A 20998-nucleotide genomic window follows, 5' to 3' on the forward strand; every position below is an offset into this window, starting at 1 on the left:
TCAATGGCTCTTTTTGAAATAAAAGACATTTTGTAAAGAAAAGAAGATGATATCAATACTTTATATCTCATATTTCAGGGTGGGATGCTTTTCCTGGCACAAATATGCAGCAGGTTGGAACAGCGTAGCCCCTACCAGGCTTCGGGAGGCGGCTGGAAAGAGTAGCAATTGGCCAAATAGAAGAGATAACATGCCGAGGGAGTTGGTCCGCTAGAGAGTACATTTTGGTGCGGACCAACTCCCTCAGCATGTTATCTCTCTATTTGGCCAATCTTTCCAGCCGCCTCCCGAAGCATGATAGAGGCTATGAACAGCGTGTAACATCTGTTTAGAGAAGCGCATGCGTTCGGCAAATTCCGTGAAATGCATGGATTTCCTATGGAAGAATTTACAGAAAAAACACGGACATAGCTGACATGGTTGACTCTCCAGAAATGTGGGGAAGGCGATGAAGACCCACGATTACATGTCATCGGGCAAGGCGAAAGCTATTCTAGGGTTCACGTCATTTAGTGTATTCTGGGTACTACTCTCCAAGCAGAGGTGTAGCGTTTGGCTTATTTCTGACTTGTTTTAAATGTTTCTGTCGGACTTTCTTTTTTGTATTGGTGTTTCTTTCGCCAGCCAAACTTCTAGATATCCCTGTAATATCTCTGTGCTTTAAACATGACCTGTACTTCTAATAGCCTGTAAGAGCATAACATGTACAATAAAGTTCTTTCGTTCATTAATTTTTTTTACCTCACGTATCGTCCATTTTGACTTGCAGTTGTAACAGTGGGGGGTTCATAGGCCCTACCAACTGACCCGGCCGATGGGTCTAGACCTTTTAGCCGATTCGGTAGGAGCGTCGGATTGTAAGCTAGCTGGCTGGGTTCGATTAGCCTGGGTGCCATCCGAATTTGTAACGGCTCCCCCGAAAATTTTTTTCGGGGGAGCCGTTACAAATTCGGATGGCACCCAGGCTAGGGTTCGATCCCAGCCGGGTCAGTTTTTTTTTTTCTACTCGCTCCTCCTGTTTCTTACACAGTTGTCTCTGAGACAAGTAGCAGATGAACACAAAACAGACTTCTGGTTTGTTTGCGCCAACAGGTGAGGGGAGGAATGAGGCAGAACAAGTGTGGTCTTTGTCTGTGTGCATGTCCCGTCACGCCCCCCTCCCCCTTCATATGTCACAGTCTTTTGTCGGACAACATAAACACCGAAGGCTGGATATCTCCTGTTCTCTCGCCGCTGCCTTGTCATGGTCCGACCGGTCCGACAACCGTTCCTGCGTACGTGCAGGCATCTCGGCCCTAGTCTCCACCAGACTTCTTTTGCAGGCTGAATAAATCGTAGAAATCGGCCTAAAAAGGGTATTAATTGGCCAGAGAAGGTAGCCGGTCAATTAATACCCTTTTAGGCCGATTTCTACGATTTATTCAGCCTGCAAAAGAAGTCTGGTGGAGACTATTTCGCCCCAGAGTTGTCAGGAATAGGGGAGGAGTAGGAAGGATGGGGAGGGGGGAGGGGGTATGCTACATGTACTCTCCAAGCAGGGGTTGGTGGGGAAGGGTTTGCCCTTTCTAGCACATGCCCCGTTTAAAATTTTCTGTCGCGACTCTCCACCAAACTCTGCACCTGGTCGGAAGCTCAAAGGGCAAACTATTACATTCAACGTGTAAGTGTAGCTTTGGCCACATTTCAAATATGACATGGTATCAAGAGAAAGATCTCATTCATTCACACATTCACTCCCTCATTCTTCCATCCATTAATCCATTCCTGGCACTACAGTAAAACAGTAACGCCGAGGTTCCTTTTTATGCTGACAGCGACACCTTGTGACTACTTTAAGTAATGCAGTTCACGCCGAAAAAGTTGCCATCCTTTTGCTGCTTCTCCCATTGGTCAATATAGAGCAATGCGGCTTCACCACAGCTCGCGTCTTCAGTCAGCCATACTGGGTCTATATTGACCGAATTACTAATTTTGAATGGCATTTAGAAATGGTCGATTGAACAAACTAGCTGCTAAAGTATTTGCACAGTCGATGGGAGCACGTGGTGTCATCAAGGTCAGTTTTGTCACCTCTGAACCACTTTTGAGTGAGATTTACTTTGTGAATAAACATATACATTATATAATGCTACGTGTCACACACGGTGAACTTTGATACCAGTTTCACAGATGCGAGACGATAGTTAAGATAGAGCCGCTTAAATATGTAGCTTTCAAACATTCGAGGATTCAAATATATGGTGTCAAAATTAACCCAAACTTGATACATTTCGTCGTTCATATCAAATGCATCAAACAGCTTTTTTTTTAGCTCAGATTAACAATTAACAATTTTATTAAAATCATTTCACAAGTACACAGTACTCTTTAGGGTCTACTTTACATTTAAGGATACAAGATAAAACACAGGGCAATTATATACATTCGGAAACACGAATAAAAAATTGCTACTTATTTTTAGCATAACCGATGACTTGCATTCTTTGATAGGAAGGCCTTGTTTGCTCTACTGTTGAGTCAACTTTGTTATCAGTAATCTACAGGAAAGAAAATATCGGAATAGTCATAATCACGTGTCTGTTTAAAACACGTGGATACTTAAGTTTGTATTGCATTACGTCCAGTGACCTTGTAACACAGAGGACGAATTCAATGAATGAATGGATGGATGGATGGATGGATGGATGGATGGATGGATGGATGGATGGATGGATGGATGGATGGATGGATGGATGGATGGATGGATGGATGGATGGATGGATGGATGGATGGAAGGATGGATGGATGGATGGATTAATGAATGAATGAATGACCTTTATCGCATGTTTATGCTCTTACAAAATAAGTACAGGTCATGTGTAAAGCAGAATTAAAATTACAGTAGTATCTTACTAAAACTATACATACTAATGTCAACTATACTATTCACAGGTTAAACTTCTCGCTTCGAAATTCTTAAGACAGTTGTAGATGTACGAACATATGGAGCTAATGATACATGGTTTGGCTAGTTTTATTAGGAGTACGAAATTTTCTGTTCTACATAAATAAAATAATTATAAGCATTTCTTTCCTTTGAATCCCAGTACGTGTTCCACAGTTCTGTCTACAAAGTACATTTTTGCACTATATGGAGAGAAAATAACAGCCCATCCTTAAATGGTAAAGACAGGCATTGGAGGGGGGTAGTTATGTAAAAGTGATAACTATTGGCATACAGACATATCGAGGTTATACCAGTAAGATAGTATACTAGTATGTCAATAGATGATACCAGTATGTCAATAGATGATACCAGTATGTCAACTGATGATACTGGTATGTCAACAGATGAGCCAGTTTTGGCTGCATCATGATTCCGGCCCAGATGGAATTTTTCCCGCCCAAAAAGTATAAGAAAAGGCGCGAACACAGACCTTTGCAGACGATATTTCTGACCCACGTTCCAACCGGACCCACTGTATCATGAAGTTCCTCATCGTTGCTCTCGTGCTGGCCGTTCTGGCTAATGCAGAGGTGAGTTCCTCACAGATCTATATTTTTCATATTTATATAGAGTGTCATACTTACATTCGTATTTGTCTACGTGTCTGACCGCTACTTCAACGTCTGACCTCTATTGAGTTTGACCTTGGAACTGCTAAGACCATGAGTTAAGGACACTGATTTTGCTGTGACATATTTTGCTTTGTTGCGCGCTACTTTAAGGCTATAAAGGAGCCTTCTTTTTACGAACAGGCCGCACCAAAGTTCAAGCCCAAGATGGCCGCCCAGCCACGCATGTAAGTAGAGGTTCAGTACATTTGACATTCGGGTTAGCTAAAAGCAAGTAGATTTTATGAATGAAATCATCTGCAACCACTAGATCTAAGACGAAAAAATATGCTTTGGTTTTAAACATAGAGACCAGAAAAGTCGTAACAGTAATTGAAGCCACAAGGCAAAAGCTGTTGGCTCTTTATGAGAGGGGAAATACACATTCACCAACTCCGCAAACTACTAGCACAACTTAACGGAGGAATTTGAGTTCTACGAACTCATGTTCTTGGTTTTTTCTAATTTATTCTTGTTTGGTAATTTGTTGTTGAAGTCCCTGTAGCTCCTGTTGTTTGCTAATTGGTTTTTTTTTGTTGTTGTTGTAATTTGTTGTTGTTGTCCTTGTAGCTCCTGCGACCTTCTGAGCTTCTCCTTCGGAGGAGCCAGCTTCGGGGACTCCGCATGCGCAGCTCACTGCCTTATCCAGGGCTACCGTGGGGGATACTGCAACAGCCAGAAGGTGTGTGTGTGTGTGGGTGTGCATGGGGGAAGGTGGGGTTCCTTCGGTAAACATAATAACATTTTAGAACGAAATGGTGGTCGACCCAAAAAGGCTGGTCAGGAAACCGAAACACCACACTATTTCCCTAGGCTAGGCCTGGTAAGGTTTCTAAGTTTGTTAACGTTAACACATATTCTCAAACGATTATTTCATTATCATGACTACTTCTAAACGGATGGGACGATAATTTTGCACGTTGTGTTCACTGTTGTCATAAGAAGTGTTGTTTGGTTTACGTTTTTCTTGCGAATTTTAGACACAAATTGTTAAAAATGAAAAAAATCCATGCATGAATATCTAATTATTTGCTTATGCTTTTCTTTCCTAAGGTCTGCGTTTGCCGCTCATGAGCAGTTGAGTCATTATCAAAGTGGCCGTCGTCATGGAGACCGCCTGTCAACAAAAATAACTCTTGATCCGACATCTGAATAAATCAGTCTTCAATCATTTAAGTGTTTTTATTCATATATCCATAAACCAAGTTTGATACATTTCGTCGTTGATATCAAACGCGTCTGACATGAGATCAGATTGCCTGAGGACTGGCCAAAGTCGAATGACATATCCGCATCGCTCCAGAGGCGTCGCCAAAAAGTGGGGCCACATACTGTCCGATGGCTTAGTTTTGTGTGCCTATGATACTACGACAGTGGTTATGTATGGCAAACAAAGCAGATATTTTAAAGTCTTGCAATTGTATGTAATCACGATACTAGGTTAATCACTATTTGCTTCTCAAAATAACATTTTTCATCATGCAGGTTCCAAACCACTGTTCCTCGGTGCAGATGATCAGAAAATGTTGTACTTTCAAAATCGGTGTCGTTGGTAGGAGAGGCATGTAAAAGTGACTGGCCTGACACACATATCTAGGTTATAGTATGTCAATACTAGTAGATGATACGTTTTGGCTAAATCATATTTCCGTTCCAGATGGGATTTTTCCCGCGCAAATAGTATAAGAAAAAAGCCCGCGCGAACACAGACCTTTGCAGACGATATTTCTGACGCACGTACGGACACGTTCCAACCGGACCCACTGCATCATGAAGTTCCTCGTTGTTGCTCTCGTGCTGGCCGTTCTGGCCAATGCAGAGGTGAGTTCTTTCGTCTTATTTTTCATCTGTGTGTCATGCACAGGTCCTAAATAATTTTATTGTAACGTTATGTAACGTTACTTGTCGAAAACAGCTTGGGGATTTGTCCCGGTACAATGAACCTGTAAATACTGTACATAGCGTCTGTGTTCTCTGTCACGACTAGTCAACTGTTTACTGAGTGTATTTGCTAAAACTGGTTCGAGATCACTTTAACTTCTTTCCTAACCCATAACATAATCTTGTGTGTTCTACTTTAAGACTAAAGACTTTAAAACTAAAGAGTCGTATTATTTTTACCAACAGGCTGCGCCGAGGTTCAAGTCCAAGATGGCGGCCCAGCCACGCGTGTAAGTAAATATTTGTATTTGGGTTGGCAAGAAAAAAAACCTTGTAATTAAGAAGAACTGAAGCTATAAAGCAACAGTTGTTGTAAACTTTTTGAGAGTCGAAAATACACCTTGACCCACTCAGCAAACTATGAATACTAACTACTTACTTGACCCCATGTACTGTTTGCAATTTGTTGTTGTTGTTTGGTAATTTGTTGTTGTTTCGCAATTTGTTGTTGTTGTTGTTTGGTAATTTGTTGTTGTTGTTGTTTGGTAATTTGTTGTTGTTGTCCCTGTAGCTCCTGCGACCTTCTGAGCTTCTCCTTCGGAGGAGCCGCCTTCGGGGACTCCGCATGCGCAGCTCACTGTCTCATTTTGGGCTACGGTGGTGGATACTGCAATGGCCAAAAGGTGGGTTAAAACTATGAAATTTAAAATGAATATATTTCTTATATATTTCTTGTATGAATATCTAATAATTTTTTCGTGATTTTCTTTCCTCAGGTCTGCACGTGCCGCTCATGAGCAGCTGAGTCATTAAAGTGGCCGTCGTCATGGAGACCGCCTGTCAACAAAAACAACTCCTGATCCGACATCTGAATAAATCAGTTTTCAATCATTTGGGTGTTTTTATTTGTTTTCATGAAGCAAAAGGCAGAAGACAAAGTTTCCCACTTTAGAAAGTATTTAAGAAAATACACTGACAAGTATTGAAGTAGGGTTAGTGATCTGAGCTTTGAGTCACTGATACTTGTTTGTTTGTTTGTTTATTTGTTTGTTTGTTTGTGAACAGCCATTAAGCGTAACACACCAGTACTACCGGACTGTAAGGTTTGAACCACTGTACACCCACCCTGGAAGAACTCCTGCTCTTTTCGATACGTGTGGTGGGATCTTTAACGTGCTCGAGGTGTGGTTCTCCTCAAAACGGGACCTCCTGCTTTACGTCCCATCCGAGAGGATGTCCCTAACCGAAGCTATGTACTCGTTTTCACCTGTCATGTGAGGAAATAGTGGTAACGTGGCCCAACGACACAGCTGTGTGACCTGCCACGGATTTGAACCAACAACCTTAAGATTTAGATCTGTATGCATTGTATGGTCTATTTACGGGTCCTCAGCCAGTATGGCAGAATAAAAAAAAAGTTTGGCAAAAAAGTTTCTCTTTATTATGAAATCTACGTGGTCATAAAGTTTGAACAAATGACTAAACACACAGAGTATGGTATGGGGAATGGTAATACACTCTTCATTTTCATTTCTTCACATTCTCTTCTTTTCCTGAATTGATTTCGGCATTCTATGACATTGGTTTCGTTTTCCAATACTTTGTTTTGCAACATACAACATATATTCGCTTATTTTTTACCATTTACAGTATGGTCCATATCAACATTGCCTTATTTAAATAAACTCTGGTCCAGAATTGAGCCAGCCAGTTGCGTATGCGGAGTCGCCGTCACCGAAGTTGGTTCCACCAATAGCGGAAACGAGAAACGACTTTGTGTACTAGTAAACCTTGGAATCCCGACACAAAAGTGAGACACTCACTCAAGGCCGCGTGCCTGCGATGGGTATGTAGGTAGAAGGTTAAGAGATATCCCCAAATATAGTACGTCAACAGATGATAAAAATTCTGGCTGAATCATGATTCCGGCCCAGATGGAATTTTTCCCGCGCAAATAGTATAAAAAAGCGCGAAAACAAAGACCTTTGCAGACGATATTTCTGACTCTAACCGGACCCACTGCATCATGAAGTTCCTCGTTGTTGCTCTCGTGCTGGCCGTTCTGGCTAATGCAGAGGTGAGTTCTTTCCAGATCCTAAATTCTCCATATTTATCTGCGTGTCATGCATAAAAAACTAAAATTTTCCAACCGTTTACAAGAGGGCATTGATGTATTTGTAGTCCGGTGGGGTTGTAATGTTTCACACTGATTTTGTAATGTTTCACCGGGCCGGGGATCGAACCCACGCCAAACCTGGGCGTCAGCTCATACCCCAAAGCTCTAACCATTCCGCTAAAAGGTCTGGACCCATCGGCCGGATCAGTTGGTAGCGCCTATAACCCCCCCCCCCCACTGTTACACAATTGACCAAGTTTCTCTTTTTACCAACAGGCCAAGCCCAAGATGGCCGCCCAGCCACGCATGTAAGTAGAGGTTTCTTTTTACTCAAAATTACATCAGTTGATACAAATAAATGGACAAAGACAAAGTAACGGTAAACGCAAATAGTACTTATATTCTAGTTTATATACGGTTTAGGCCAGAGCAGGTAACTTCTATGGATGACATCCCAAGTCTAACGCGAGAGAGCGAAAAAGACAATATGAGAAAGAAAAACACATGATTCCTTAAATTCCTTAATTTCGAAAATAAAGACCATAAACGTTGTATAAGAAGAACTGAAGTGACAACGACACAGCTGTCGTGAAGTTTAAATTTATGAGAGAAGACGAGTGAGTTTTGGCTTATCTTTTGGCGTGTTATTATGCTTTTTTATCGGGGTTTCTTTTTTGCAGTGGAATTTTTCCCCAACCCAAAAAAAATTCCAAATTTGGGGGGGGGGGAGTTCCAGTACAAAAAAGAAACCCCGATAAAAATGCCTGAAAACACGCCTTGGAAAGTAGGGCCGGTACACATTTACCCACTCCTCAAGCTATTGCGAAGGTTTGTGCCCTGCGAACTCTTGTTGTTTAGTAATTTGTTGTTATTGTTTTGTAATTTGTTGTTGTTGTTTTTTCTGAAGCACCTGCGATCTTCTGAGCTTCTCCTTCGGAGGAGCCAGCTTCGGAGACGCCGCATGCGCAGCTCACTGCCTTGTGTTGGGCAACCGTGGCGGATACTGCAATGGGGAAAATGTGAGTGTGGCGATTGTGTAGCATCTACCATGATATTTTCTTTGTGTCAATATTGGTTTCTTATGTTGTTCTTACTCATAATAACTTATGATTTGACTAATGGAAATTTATTTTTTTTTGTTCAATATAATATGTTCTTGATTGTCTAACTTTATTGTTTAGATATTTAATTCGCCGTGTTAACTTTATATTATCTTGTACCTTTTTTGAGTTAATTTGTTTGCTTGTCCCTTAATACATTGCAAGTTAAATGTAAATGTAATAAATGTATGTAAATAAGAGATCATAAGATTAATAGGATTTGGGAGAGTCCACTAGACAAACCTTCAGGTTTCTCGGGCTATCCAGCATATTTGCTTGTATATAATTTCATTTCATACTGTTACTTTTTTATGTGCAAATTGACAATAAACAAATAAACAATACCAGGCACCGCGGATCGCTGGAAAAACGGTAGAAATTGGCCGAAATATAGGGATAGTATACCAGAGAATATCCCGGGCCATAGAAGATCCAATTCGCGACCCCCTGAGCCTGTCGGGGGTCGCTACGTTCTTTGAAGTGGCCCGGGATATTCTCTGGTATACTATCCCTTTATTTCGGCCAATTTCTACTATTTTTCCAGCGATCCGCGGTGCCTGGTAGAGGCTAGGGATTGTGGGTTTGTCATGCCCGTAGCAAGGATTTTGAAGAGGGGGGGGGGGTTTCTTCCTAATGTCTGTCAGACCAGCGAGCGACCAAGAGGCGAGGTTCCTAGGGGGGGTCCGGAGGCATGCTCCCCCGACAAATTTTGAAAATAGAACCTAAAATGGCATTTTCTGCCTTTTTGAGAGGATTTCAAACAAAAAAATCAGAGATAACTTTTTTTCCTCCATGACAAACTGAGCAGTTTTTATAGGACGCCATTGGTGATACAAATGAGTTTATCGTTAAAAAAATCTTTAGATAAACGTGGACTTTGTGCCTTGTGTGTGTAGGGTGGGGTGGGGGGGTAGGGTATGTAGGGGATGTTTAGCATTGTCTGAAAGTGTGTTGGAATATGATGTTTCATTATGATAATTTTTCTCGTGTTTTTCTTTCCTCAGGTCTGCGTTTGCCGCAATTGAGCAGAAGAGTCATTAAAGTGGCCGTCGTCATGGAGACCGCCTGTCAACAAAAACAACTCTTGATCCGACATCTGAATAAATCAGTCTTCAATCATTTGAGTGTTTTTATTCATGTAGAAAGATGTGGAAGTCATAATGTTCAAGAAAATACAGTGAAAAGTGAGGTTAAGAAAGTTTCAAAAGTAAGAAAGCATTTCGTATTCTAAACACTAGCTCATCTAAATATATAGAGATCGAGAAAGAGAGAGAGGAGAGAGAGAGACATACAAACAATACAGAAAAAAAAACCTAGTTGGATAGTAAATTTTGTTTCGGAAGAAGTAAAAGGCATCAGGTCGTAGTAAGCGAATGATAATTGCGTTATGGGAGAAAAATAATCGCTATATATATGTTATGTTGATTTTAAGTACTTCTGTTTTAAAAACATTCTTGTCTAATTATTACGCTATGTTTATTAGTCGTACTTTGTAATGTCAAAACATCAATCCACTGATATACGAAGTTGTGGCCTTACCAGGCCTTAGCTAAGGTTTCAAAGATACATGTTTGCCAGTTGAAGAAATATGGGAGTGAAGTGTATGAGAAAATACACATATTTACATATTTTTAAAGTTAGATTTCTAGATTTTAGATAGAATTTACTTTATATGAGCTAACTCTATGAAACACAACATCGTCTAAATCATGTCTCATAGTTAAAGTATTAAAAACTCAACAAACAATAGTAAGGTTTCAGGTCAACACTTTAGATGATTATTTGTGTTGACACACTGCCGTCGCTATGGCAACGCCGATTGGATGCTTCCTCCTCTAAGCGGTGCAAACACAGATCTAGAATTTTGGTGAAAAAAAGATGAAAACCTTTAACACATGATAACATATTGGTACAACAGAAATAGCAGAATAAATGTGTGCATATTTTTCTATCCTTAATCTTAAATCCACAAGGAAAATGTACAGGGGCGTGGAAAAGGTATCTGCCTGTTCCCCCTGTCCTGTCCTTGTGACAAAGTTCAAATAAATAAATAAATAAATAAACATGTGAAAGATATAGAATTATTATTATTAATCCACTTCATCGTAGAGTGTCTACTATACAGCGATTTACGCAATACCTTTGTTTATGAGGTACATGTACAGTTAGAACAGAAATATGTACATCTAACAAAGGATGACTTTATAATGTCTTCAATCATGCCGTATTGGAAAAACTTTTTTTTACAAATTTCTCAAAAAGAGAGAAGAAACGTGTAAAGCATAGATGTAGAAAGAACATAGCACAACCCTCCTATTCTTTATTAGTAACTAACGTACTGCATTTAGCCCCACTGGGGCATAATAAACTTTAATAGACCCCAAAAAATACCGCCGCCATTTTTACTCTGCTCTCGCGAGAGCACGATCCAGCGAGAGCTCGCGTGATTGTCACTGTCATCAAGGACATTATCCAGGAATGTATAATTCCCTTGCTGTCATTAACAGCTAACACTACAGAAAAGTTCTTCTTTTTCTTTCATTTGAGGCCGCCTCCTTCAACTAGCTGAAGATTCTGCTGCCTTTTGTGGCTAGTACGAGATGGGGTTCACCAGGCCTCCATCCGGGTGATTTGTAGTGAATCACCAACTCCCAGACAGTAGAATTTTGTACCATTGCACACCGGGGCATGCCCCTACTCTTTTTCTAAATGTTTGGTGGGTTCTTTTACGTGCACGGGGTATGGCTCTCCCCAAACACGGGACCTCCATTTAACGTTCTACCGAGGGACGTCCCTAACCGAAGCTAGGTACTCATTTACACCTGAGTGAAGTGAGGAAAGTCGTGTTGAAGTGAGGAAAGTTGTCATGAAAAACACACGACACTTACTTGGTGTTCGTCACAATGTCCGCCCGAAGGATAGCCCAGAATAAGGCAGTGGGCTGCGCATGCGGTGTCGCTGTCACTGCCAAAGTCGGTTCCACCAATGTTGAGGACCAGTTGGTGGCAGCTTCTGTTGGGGCAACAAAATGTTTGTTTATTTCTTTGTTTATGTGTATCCATTGGTCAATATAATTTCGTTTAACCATCAATCAAACCTATTACATGACGTTATATGATCTCAATTCCTCCTAGACTATGGAATAACATGTTGCCCTCCAATTTGACCTTCCTTTCAGTCTGCGTTTCACCATTTCCCCCATACATGTGTATGTACATGGCATTTCTATACAGTGTTTTTAATGAGTTTTCGATAGGAAGCGTTTTCTAGATATTTCAAGCATTTTGAATTGCAAACTTGCCAGTGGGGAACTTAAAAAAACGACATCCCATCCGTCCAAACCAAAAAAACAGCCTTACAAACAGTAGTATATTATGTGGACATACTAACACTCGGGCCTGCGGTGCCATCTTGGACTTGAACCTCGGAGCAGCCTTTTGAAAGAAAAAGTATAATCTTTAGTCACTCACAACTCATAATAGTACAGCAGAAATAATAAGAATTGGAAGACCTACGCTTTTTGACCCGGGTTCGAATCCAAGCTTGTGCTTTTTATAGTCTATATTACGTTTTATACGTTTGTGAACCCAAAAAAAGTTATGAGACGCTCGGATATAGCAATGACCAGTCAGCGATAGATGTAGAAAGGTGACGACCGTTCAGAAAGGCGTCGACGGTTACGAGACTGTGGCGGTCCAATAGCACCCGGCAGTGTTATGAGAGTGTACGTTAGAGTGTCCCACAACCTTGATTAGTTGGGTTAAGGGACCAAGCAACACGCAACGTTATAGATAGAAGTTAGAACTCACCTCTGCATTAGCCAGAACGGCCAGCACGATCGCAACGATGAGGAACTTCATGATGCAGTGGGTCCGGTTGGAACGTAAGTCAGAAATATCGTCTGCAAAGGTCTGTGTTCGCGCGTTTTCTTATACTATTTGCGCGGGAAAAATTCCGGTAGATCGGTTTGGGATGTTTGTAGGAACGCTCTCTGCAGTAGTCAGTACAGATGCTTTTTCATAATACTTAAGCGAGGGAAAAGTTGCAGCTGAGTTGATGTGATGACATATAATTAGTTGCCACGCCCGTACAAGCTGTTGACATAAGATAACCCATAGCCTTGACACAATGTATGTACGGGACTTCTGTCACGGCCATTTGTCGTCGGGATACATGCATGATGAAATCGTCTCTCTCGTACGCGTTTCCTCGAAAATGGTTGTAACATCTCTATTATCTATTAACAAAATCCCAGAGTAAAGAGACTCTTTTTACACAACTAAGGTGAAGTGTTTTATTCAGTCGGCGTTTCGGTGACCGTCTGTCACTTTCCTCAGGGCAGTTCTGACTGGTTCACATTGCACTGCAGCACAGGTGTCGCTACTATAGATGCATTCCCAAATGTACAATACTTACATATCTTCACATATAACTTTCGACATTGACATACGATATATGAGCTAACTCTATAAGACTCCCCTAGCTTCCTCTGGACCATGTTTCGTACTTTTATGAATAAATCACTCGAGCGATGCAACAAACAATAGCCAGGTTTCAGGTCAGGGTTGATTATTTGTGTTGACAGACCGCCGTTGCTATGGCAACGCCACTTTGATGCCTCCTCTAAGAGCAAACGCAGATCTGAGAGTTGGTGAAAAAAAATAAAGGATGAATATCATTAACACATGATAACATATTGGTACAACAGTAACAACTTGGTACATTTTTGCATATTCTCATATTTATGTTTACCTAAGGAAAACATATTGTTTTTGCTCAGTTTCCTCTTATTCTCCAAACAGTGACCTCTGACCTGGCCAATGACATGATTTATTGACGTCTGTCACCATGGTAACTGGTGTTGGGTTACATCATGTTGCAATTTTATAGTAGGAGGGATTTAGACTCCTGTGACCATATATATGAAATTCAATGTATTTATTTGAGTACGAATTTACAGAGCAGACCATATGCATTTGTTTTGCAAATGTTACTTTTCAGGTCTTCCTAGATTCACAAGAAAAATGTGAAAGATGGAGACTAATTTCTATTAACAGCTAACACCACAGGAAAGTTGCCATGAAAAATATATATACGACACTTACGTTGTGTTCGTCACAATGTCCGCCCGACGGATAGCCCAGAATGAGACAGTGCATGGTGCAGGCGGTGTCAAAGTCACCGAAGTCGCCACCAGTGTTGTGGCTTAGTTGGTGGCAGCTTCTGTGGAGGCAACAAAAACGTTTGTGTGATGTTCATCCATTGGTCAATATAATTTTGATTAACCAATCAAAGTACCCGTGACATGGCGCTTGTAATGAATTCCGCCCGGCTTACGGAATACTACTTTGACCTCCAATTCGACCTTCCTGTCATTCTGCGGTTTCACCAATTTTCATATTGCCCCATTTTAATGTGTTTAATGTGATGTTAATGCGTGTGCACGTACATTAAATATTTATGCAGTGTTTTTAATGTTTTATGTTTAATGTTTTAATGTTTTCTATACGAAGCGTGTTTTTTTTTGGTGTGTTTCGGGCATTTTTAAGTGCAAACGTGCCCCTGGGGAACCTAAAAATGGCATTCCATCCACCCAAACACTAATAACATATAAACATACGTGTGTAGATATATCTCTACTTACACTCGGGGCTGCGGCGCCATCTTGGACTTGAACCTCGGAGCGGCCTTTTGGTAAGAAAAAAGTATTATCTTCAGTCACTCACATGACTCAGAATGGACAAAGTAAGTAGAATAAGAAATTTCAATAAACACACTGAGTAGATATTCTCGAATGATAGGCTTAAGTAGATGCTACACATATTTCTATCTTGAGAAAGGTTTTTAGACAGATACAGTATCGAGAACGAATTCTGTTTTAAACAATGTACATATCTACTATGCATTCTTGAGAAGGCCTCGATGGCACCGTTTCTGTGATGTGGCAAATATGAGAGTGTAGGTTAGACGGCCCCCATTACTCTGACTTTGGTTAAGGGACAAAGCAACAAGCAACGTTAATATAGAACTCACCTCTGCATTAGCCAGAACGGCCAGCACAATCGCAACGATGAGGAACTTCATGATGCAGTGGGTGAGTTTGGGATATTTTGTCCGTGTGTAGGAACGTTCTCTGCAGTAGTCAGTACATATGCTTTTTTTAAATACTTTAGCGAGGGAAAAGTTACAGCTGAGCTGTGACGACATATAATTAGTCACCACGCCCGTACTAACGTATACAAGCTGTTGACATAAGATAATTCATAGCCTTGACGTAATGTACGAGCGTAAATGTACGTAGGTACGAGAATTCCGTCATGGCCATCTTTGTTTGGAACGCATGACGAAATTCTCATTTCCTTGGAAATTGTAACATCTGTATTGTCAAGAAGTTTTGGTGAGTTTCCCTAACTTTAGGCAAAGTAACACAATCCCCATTTGAACTTCACTGTAACCCAATGTTATGTTGGACATTTAACAACCCAGTGTTAAGTTGGGCATTTTTTAAAATCAAAGTTAGCATTTAATAAAGATCTTCGGCACCATTTTAACATTTGTGGATGTTGTAACATTGCCTAACTTATTACCTTTTTAGATGTACCTTTTGAAACGCCCAGAATGTGCGGAACTTTGGGCAACGGTTGCTGCAGTCTTCAAACGTCCGCTAGATGTCACTTATAGACCGCATCATTAAGGTTGATAACGGGAGTGCGTGTTGTCGGTACATCGCCAGTGGCACCGCTGCACTGCTGAAAAGAAACCTACCAACTTGAAGATAATACGTCCGGGGACATTGTTGGGCGAACGTTGGATACAGGAGGCCAACATAAAGCCCCACCGAATCTAATTTTTTAGTCCACGAATTAAGAGGTCTGGTAGAGACTAGTTAGCCTCTTCCAAGGAGGTATTAAGATCTACCAGGCTTCAGATATGACTCAGGAAAATATCGACAATACAGACAGATAACATACCAGTGGATTTATCCCTCTAAACTCATATGAGTCATAGGGATTTCAGTTTGATGCTCAGTTTCCAGCCGCCTCTGAAGCCTGGTAGAGGCTAGAGACAAGTTAGGCCTTTCTATCAGACCAGTTTGTGCTGCGAATATAGCCTCTACCAGGCACCGCGGATCGCTAGAAAAATAGTACAAATTGGCCAAAATATATGGAATAGTATACCAGGCGAGTTAGCCGACCAGAGACTTAGATGGTACATTCCGTGAGTCGCAAAATGTCCCTCTCTGGCTGGCCAACTCCCCTGGTATACTATTCCCTTTATTTTGGCCAATTTCTACTTTTTTTTATTTTCAGCGACCCGCAGTGCCTGGTAGAGGCTACTGCTCCTATAAATCCGGCCAACTCCCCTGGCCAATTAAATCCCATTTTAGGCCGATTTCTACAATTTGTTCAGCCTGCAAAGGAGTCTGGTAGAGGCTAGAGTGTCTTTCTTTTGTGCTGCGCCCATAAATCCGGCGGTTTTACCCGAGCACAACACCCGGCGTTCCCGCTAACGGAGCCGCCGCTGCCATGGCAACTCATTGGAAATTCTAATTTTCCGCTAGAGACTGTTTGTACTGGAACGGGCGGAGCTCTCATGCGACAACGGCATACTGTAAGACAGGGAGGACTGCTCTTCAGGCTTAGCTAGCAGAGGTTTGGGTTTTTGATTGATCTAGGCGTGTTTTTAGGCTTTTTATCGGGGTTTCTTTTACTGGAATCTTTTTTCACGCTGCTTGGGAAAAGATTCCAGTGAAACCCCGATAAAAAGCCTAAAAACACGCCTAAATTAAGCGAAACCCAATCCTCTGCTTCGACAGTAGGGGAGGACTGAAGAGAAAATGTTCAACCAAATAACAATGTTAAAACGTCGGGTCTAGAGCTTTTAGCTGTGTCGTTAGAGCGTCGGGGTCTGAACTGGTGCCCGGGTTTGGCGTGAGATCCCCGTCCCGGGACCAGGAGTGTCTTTCTGTTTCTACTCTTCTGATTCTTATATACATATGTGTATGTGGCATGAAGTGTATGTGTATGTATGCGCAAAAATATTTATGTGTGTGCGTGTGTGTGTGTGTGTACGTACATGGTAATTCTGATCTTCCCGCTTTTACACCGTTACTCCTTGAGTGTTTGATCACAAACAGTCTATAGTCTTCTTCTGAGAGAATTCGGCTACAATGAAAGAAATAAACTCATTGTTGAGAGGCTCTGGCGCAGTTGGGGAGTTTGACGGATCATCTACGGCTCATTGTTGTGGAACTGCTGAAGCCCCCATGCAGAGCCACCTGTAGGAGCGGTGAGGAATATCCGAAATCCCCACATGGGAAACCTCCAAGTAGATGTCTGAAGGAAAGATAATTTCCGTTCCGTTTCTCTGGCAAAGGCAACAATTTTGCACCCAATATCTGCTTGAACATCAATGAACAACGGAATGAGGGTCCACATGCGGTTAATAATGAACCTAATTATGAAAATTATTAGAGCTGAGCGGTGAAAACCCCCACACATATTTCGATATACAGATTTAGATCCAGAAAAATTGTAGATTTTTTCGCTCTCCAGTACTTTTGTAACTGTGAGGTGCTCCAAGAACCCCCATACAGATCCTCCTGTAACGCAAATTCGAGCGGACGGGTTTGACTAAAGCTTTTCATTCTACAGATCCAGACGTCAGTGAAAGTGTTTTCAGGTAGCGGGTAAAAGTGAAACTGGCGTGTCCGGCGCTGTGGTAACCCCCATGTGGAGCCCTCCGCAGCTGAGGTAGAGATTCGAACTCGCGGTTTGGGACCTCGCAGGCTGACAATGCCAATGAGCCACCCGTGCCGGAGTTGCTGTGTTTGTGCGTGTTCTACGGAGTGTCGTCGCGGCATGCTGCCGTGTTGGGCGGCGTGAGGCCCGCCCGGGACCCGGGGATGTTTGCGGCGCTACTGGTGGTGATGCTGTCCGGCCTCGGGGCGGCAGGCAGCCGGCTGGGAGCCATGCTAGAGCCCATCTACTGGAATTCTTCAAACCCTCTGTAAGTACTGCACTACACTCGGCCACGAAACAGTTATATCGGCTTAACAAAATTACGTTATAGTCTTATCATAACCAACCTACAGTACAGGCACATCCAATTGCTTCTGAGGTATTCCATCTTTTTACATTCCACAAGAAACCACACCATCAAAACACCACGGTCCTGCGATTTTCCCTTTCCTTACGAGAAATATTCTTCTAACCCTCTGTACTAAGGTAAGTACTGAGCACGACACGAGTCTGACAGTTATACCAAACCTTACAGTCTTTATATCATAACCAACCTACAGTACAGCCATGCTTATGAGGTATTCCATCTCTCTACATTCCTCAAGAAACCACTACCATCAAACAAGGAGGCTTGTGTTTATATATCAAAACACCACGGTCCTATTGTACTCGTATCTGCGATTTTCCCTTTCCTTACGAGAAAACCTCATTGACAGTTACTAGATTCTTTCTTGTGGTTGTCAACCTTGCAGTCTTTATCATAACAAACCAACAATACCATGCTAAGCCTTATGTTATGAGGTATTCCTATAAATCCTTTTACATTCCGCAAAAAACCATCACCATCAAAACACACCACGGCTTGTATCTGCGATTTTCCCTTTCCTTACAAGAAAATCTCGCTGACAGTTTTATAAGATACCCTGACAGTTGAAATATCGCAGTTACTAGCTTCCTTCTTGCACTTGTCAAGTCTAAATCCCCGAAGGCTGTACAAAACATTGAATCACATAGCACATTTTTTTCATGCAGTTCAACTATACAAAAGAGTCTTTGCATCTCTCAAATATCTTATATATATATACAAGTATAGAGCACAACCATTCTGTTGCTCAAAATGTTTTCCTCGATCTGTTTTTAAGAATCGCTCAAAGAATTTTCAAAAAGGTGAAAATGTGCCGTTTAAAAAAAGATCAACTTTTAACAATGCTGCATTTTTTGTATGATTCCTTTTGGTATGTAAATAAGTGAGAATATCTGGTCATGTTTAGAGTTCCTGTGTATTGTTTATTTATTGCCTTAATATTCGGTATTTCTGTGTTTATAATTGTTTGTGATGTTGTGTGGGTTCTTTGTTTGTTCCTATGCTATTTCCTATCCCTTTATTTCTGTATTGTGGGGGTAGAACTGTAATGCTTAATTAATTTACAGTACCAGTAGTTAATTATGATAAATCCCTGTTGGCTGTACAAAATATTGAATCACACATAGCACATTTTTTTTCATGCTGTTCAACTATACAAAATTGAGAGCATATCTTGATATAAGTATCTAGCACAGCCATTCCATTGCTTTCCTCTGTTTTTAAAAATCGTCCAAAGAATTTTCAAAAAGGAGAAAATATGTTGTGTAAAAAAAAGATCAACTTTTAACAATGTTGCATTTTTTGGATCGTTACTTTTTCTGGTAACTGAATATCTGGTCATGTTTGAAGTTCCTGTGTATGGGTATCTATTGGGTATCCCGTGTTTATAATTGTTTGTGGATGTTGTGTGGGTTCTTTGTTTTGTTACTATGCTATTTCCTATTCCTTTATTTCTGTAGTGTGGGGGTAGAACAAATGCTTTAATACCACTTGTTAGAGGAGCCAAAACTATTGAAAACACCGTATATACACTTTCCATTACACTTGTTCAAGTTGTGTTAAATATAAGATTATAATTGTAATTTTTTTTCTTTCTTAAAACTGTTATTAGTTTCATCAGGTTGGTAAGTCACTGAGTAGAGACTCTTTTCACACATGCAAGTCTTTTATATTCAGCCGACGTTTCGGTGACCGTCTGTCACCTTCCTTAGGGCAATTCTGACTCCAGGTTTACATTGCAAGTGCTGCAATGTCTTTATTATATTATATATTATATTTATAAACGTTTTTGGTGGCAGAAGAGAGTCTAAGGTCCTCCTTAAACAGTTAATGACTCTCCCCCGTTTAAGTTACACCCCACACACCAGAGAAGCACCATGGCTAGCCAACAGAAAAGGCCAGGTCTGCCCTTATTAATTTTGTCCAATGCCTCTTTTGTCCGGCCTTCCTTTCCTGCGACAAAGGGCTGCTCAGATCGGGCAGTGTTCGACCTTCTGTGGTGCATCGGTTTAACCGTCTACATCCACTGTGGTTTCATGTAACCACCCTCTAAAGCCTACGTATTATAACCTTATAACCCACTAAATCATCGTATTATAGCTGGATTTAGACTAGGAGTACGATATGCGGTATGCGATATGCGGTATACGGTACGTGTGTATATGCACAGACAGTACTTAGCCTTTGTTTGCATGGAAGTGATTCTTTCCGTTCCGCTCATTTGGCGCTAACTCGGGTGGAAAACGGTACACATGTTGCCGATTCGCACTGTTGTAGTTCACGGCATCTAAAACATTTAGAGCCCCAATTCTACAAACAATTACACAGATAGCCCAACTGGGTATTGGCTCATATTGACCTAGTTTTTAGCCTATAGAAATGGTTACTAAGTACAGAGATTGTTGTGTTTTGGGTTGGACTTGTTTAAAGGCTTGTGTCAATGAGTTTATTTCATTACTGCACACAAGTGGTGTTTATATACTGAGAAGTAGAGGGATTAGGGGCTACAATAGGGGTTGTAGCATACAGGGAAAAGAAGTCAAAAGGTTAACTTAAAGTAATTGTACATTTCATAGTTTTGTAAGTTTGTTCTTGATTCATCTAGTAAGTTACTTTTTTAGTCAGTCATTTTCACATTTCTTTCTTTGGTTATGTCTGCATGAGTGCAAATAAATATATAGTATTCCTAACATATCATATCTATTATCAAATATGTTTGCTTTTATGCAATATGCATATTTTGTAACAATCATATTTATTATTCATGATGGTTTTTGTACAAAAATGTATAATATTAGATCTTATGATGAAGTATATGAATCAGCAATCCAAAGTATTGGGTTGACTCTCTTGACTCTATGCAACTTTTACCCTCTATGTACAAAAAAGGCCACACCAATCTATAAGATTGAATACTGCTCTATTCTAAGAGCAGAAAATCAAACTATTAATAAAGCTATCCGCTCTGTGAATGGAAAATGGATGGATTGTCAGGCTGGTCTATTGGAGAGCGATTCTTCCTGCACAGCAGAACATCAATATTACTGTTCCAGCTGTCCTGGTGGGAGAGGGATAGCGGCTGTGTGTCTGACATGGACACCTCTATAGTTTGCTGTTTATAGGGCTAGGAAAAAAATGTTGTGTTTCTTGAAAAGATTAAGGTCAAGGTAGGTAGGGACTATCTTTTTTTTTTTTTTATTAG

At 41.0% G+C, this 20998-nt stretch overlaps 3 protein-coding genes and 1 long non-coding RNA gene across 6 annotated transcripts in view; 3 read left to right on the plus strand and 1 right to left on the minus strand.

The window, feature by feature from the left end:
* Positions 1–3380: 3380 nt before the first annotated feature.
* LOC109468681 (defensin, isoforms B and C-like) lies at positions 3381–6368 on the plus strand. Of its 3 annotated transcripts, none has more exons than XM_019766998.1 (4): positions 3381–3516; positions 5722–5765; positions 6047–6158; positions 6252–6366. In XM_019766998.1, exons 1-4 carry the CDS (start codon positions 3466–3468, stop codon positions 6270–6272), a joined length of 228 nt encoding a protein of 75 aa, XP_019622557.1. In that variant the 5' UTR covers positions 3381–3465; the 3' UTR covers positions 6273–6366. The 3 variants fall into 3 exon arrangements, with proteins under 3 accessions (XP_019622557.1, XP_019622555.1, XP_019622556.1); XM_019766996.1 differs by lacking the exons at positions 5722–5765; positions 6047–6158; positions 6252–6366 and adding exons at positions 3739–3782; positions 4165–4276; positions 4648–4765 and having other exon boundaries at positions 3401–3516; XM_019766997.1 differs by lacking the exon at positions 3381–3516 and adding an exon at positions 5225–5415 and having other exon boundaries at positions 6252–6368.
* Positions 6369–7305: 937 nt separating this feature from the next.
* On the plus strand, positions 7306–9810 carry LOC109468682. Its single transcript, XR_002140142.1, has 4 exons — positions 7306–7552; positions 7868–7899; positions 8499–8610; positions 9696–9810. It is a non-coding gene; the product is annotated as an uncharacterized LOC109468682 (long non-coding RNA).
* A 3154-nt stretch (positions 9811–12964) lies between these two features.
* LOC109468706 (defensin-1-like) lies at positions 12965–14827 on the minus strand. Its single transcript, XM_019767020.1, has 4 exons — positions 14725–14827; positions 14336–14379; positions 13797–13914; positions 12965–13332 (listed from the first exon to the last, which is right to left on the minus strand). Exons 1-4 carry the CDS (start codon positions 14773–14775, stop codon positions 13315–13317), a joined length of 231 nt encoding a protein of 76 aa, XP_019622579.1. The 5' UTR covers positions 14776–14827; the 3' UTR covers positions 12965–13314.
* Positions 14828–17357: 2530 nt separating this feature from the next.
* Positions 17358–20998, plus strand: part of LOC109468777 (ephrin-B2-like) — a 154301-nt gene continuing 150660 nt past the window's right edge. The window contains exon 1 of the mRNA XM_019767103.1: positions 17358–17700. Within this exon, the coding sequence (XP_019622662.1) occupies positions 17597–17700 (104 nt within the window). The 5' untranslated portion in view covers positions 17358–17596. The remainder of the gene's footprint in view (positions 17701–20998) is intronic.

This window comes from Branchiostoma belcheri, unplaced genomic scaffold, assembly GCF_001625305.1.
Source record: "Branchiostoma belcheri isolate BF01 breed outbred unplaced genomic scaffold, Haploidv18h27 scaffold2, whole genome shotgun sequence".
Taxonomy (NCBI): Eukaryota; Metazoa; Chordata; class Leptocardii; order Amphioxiformes; family Branchiostomatidae; genus Branchiostoma; species Branchiostoma belcheri.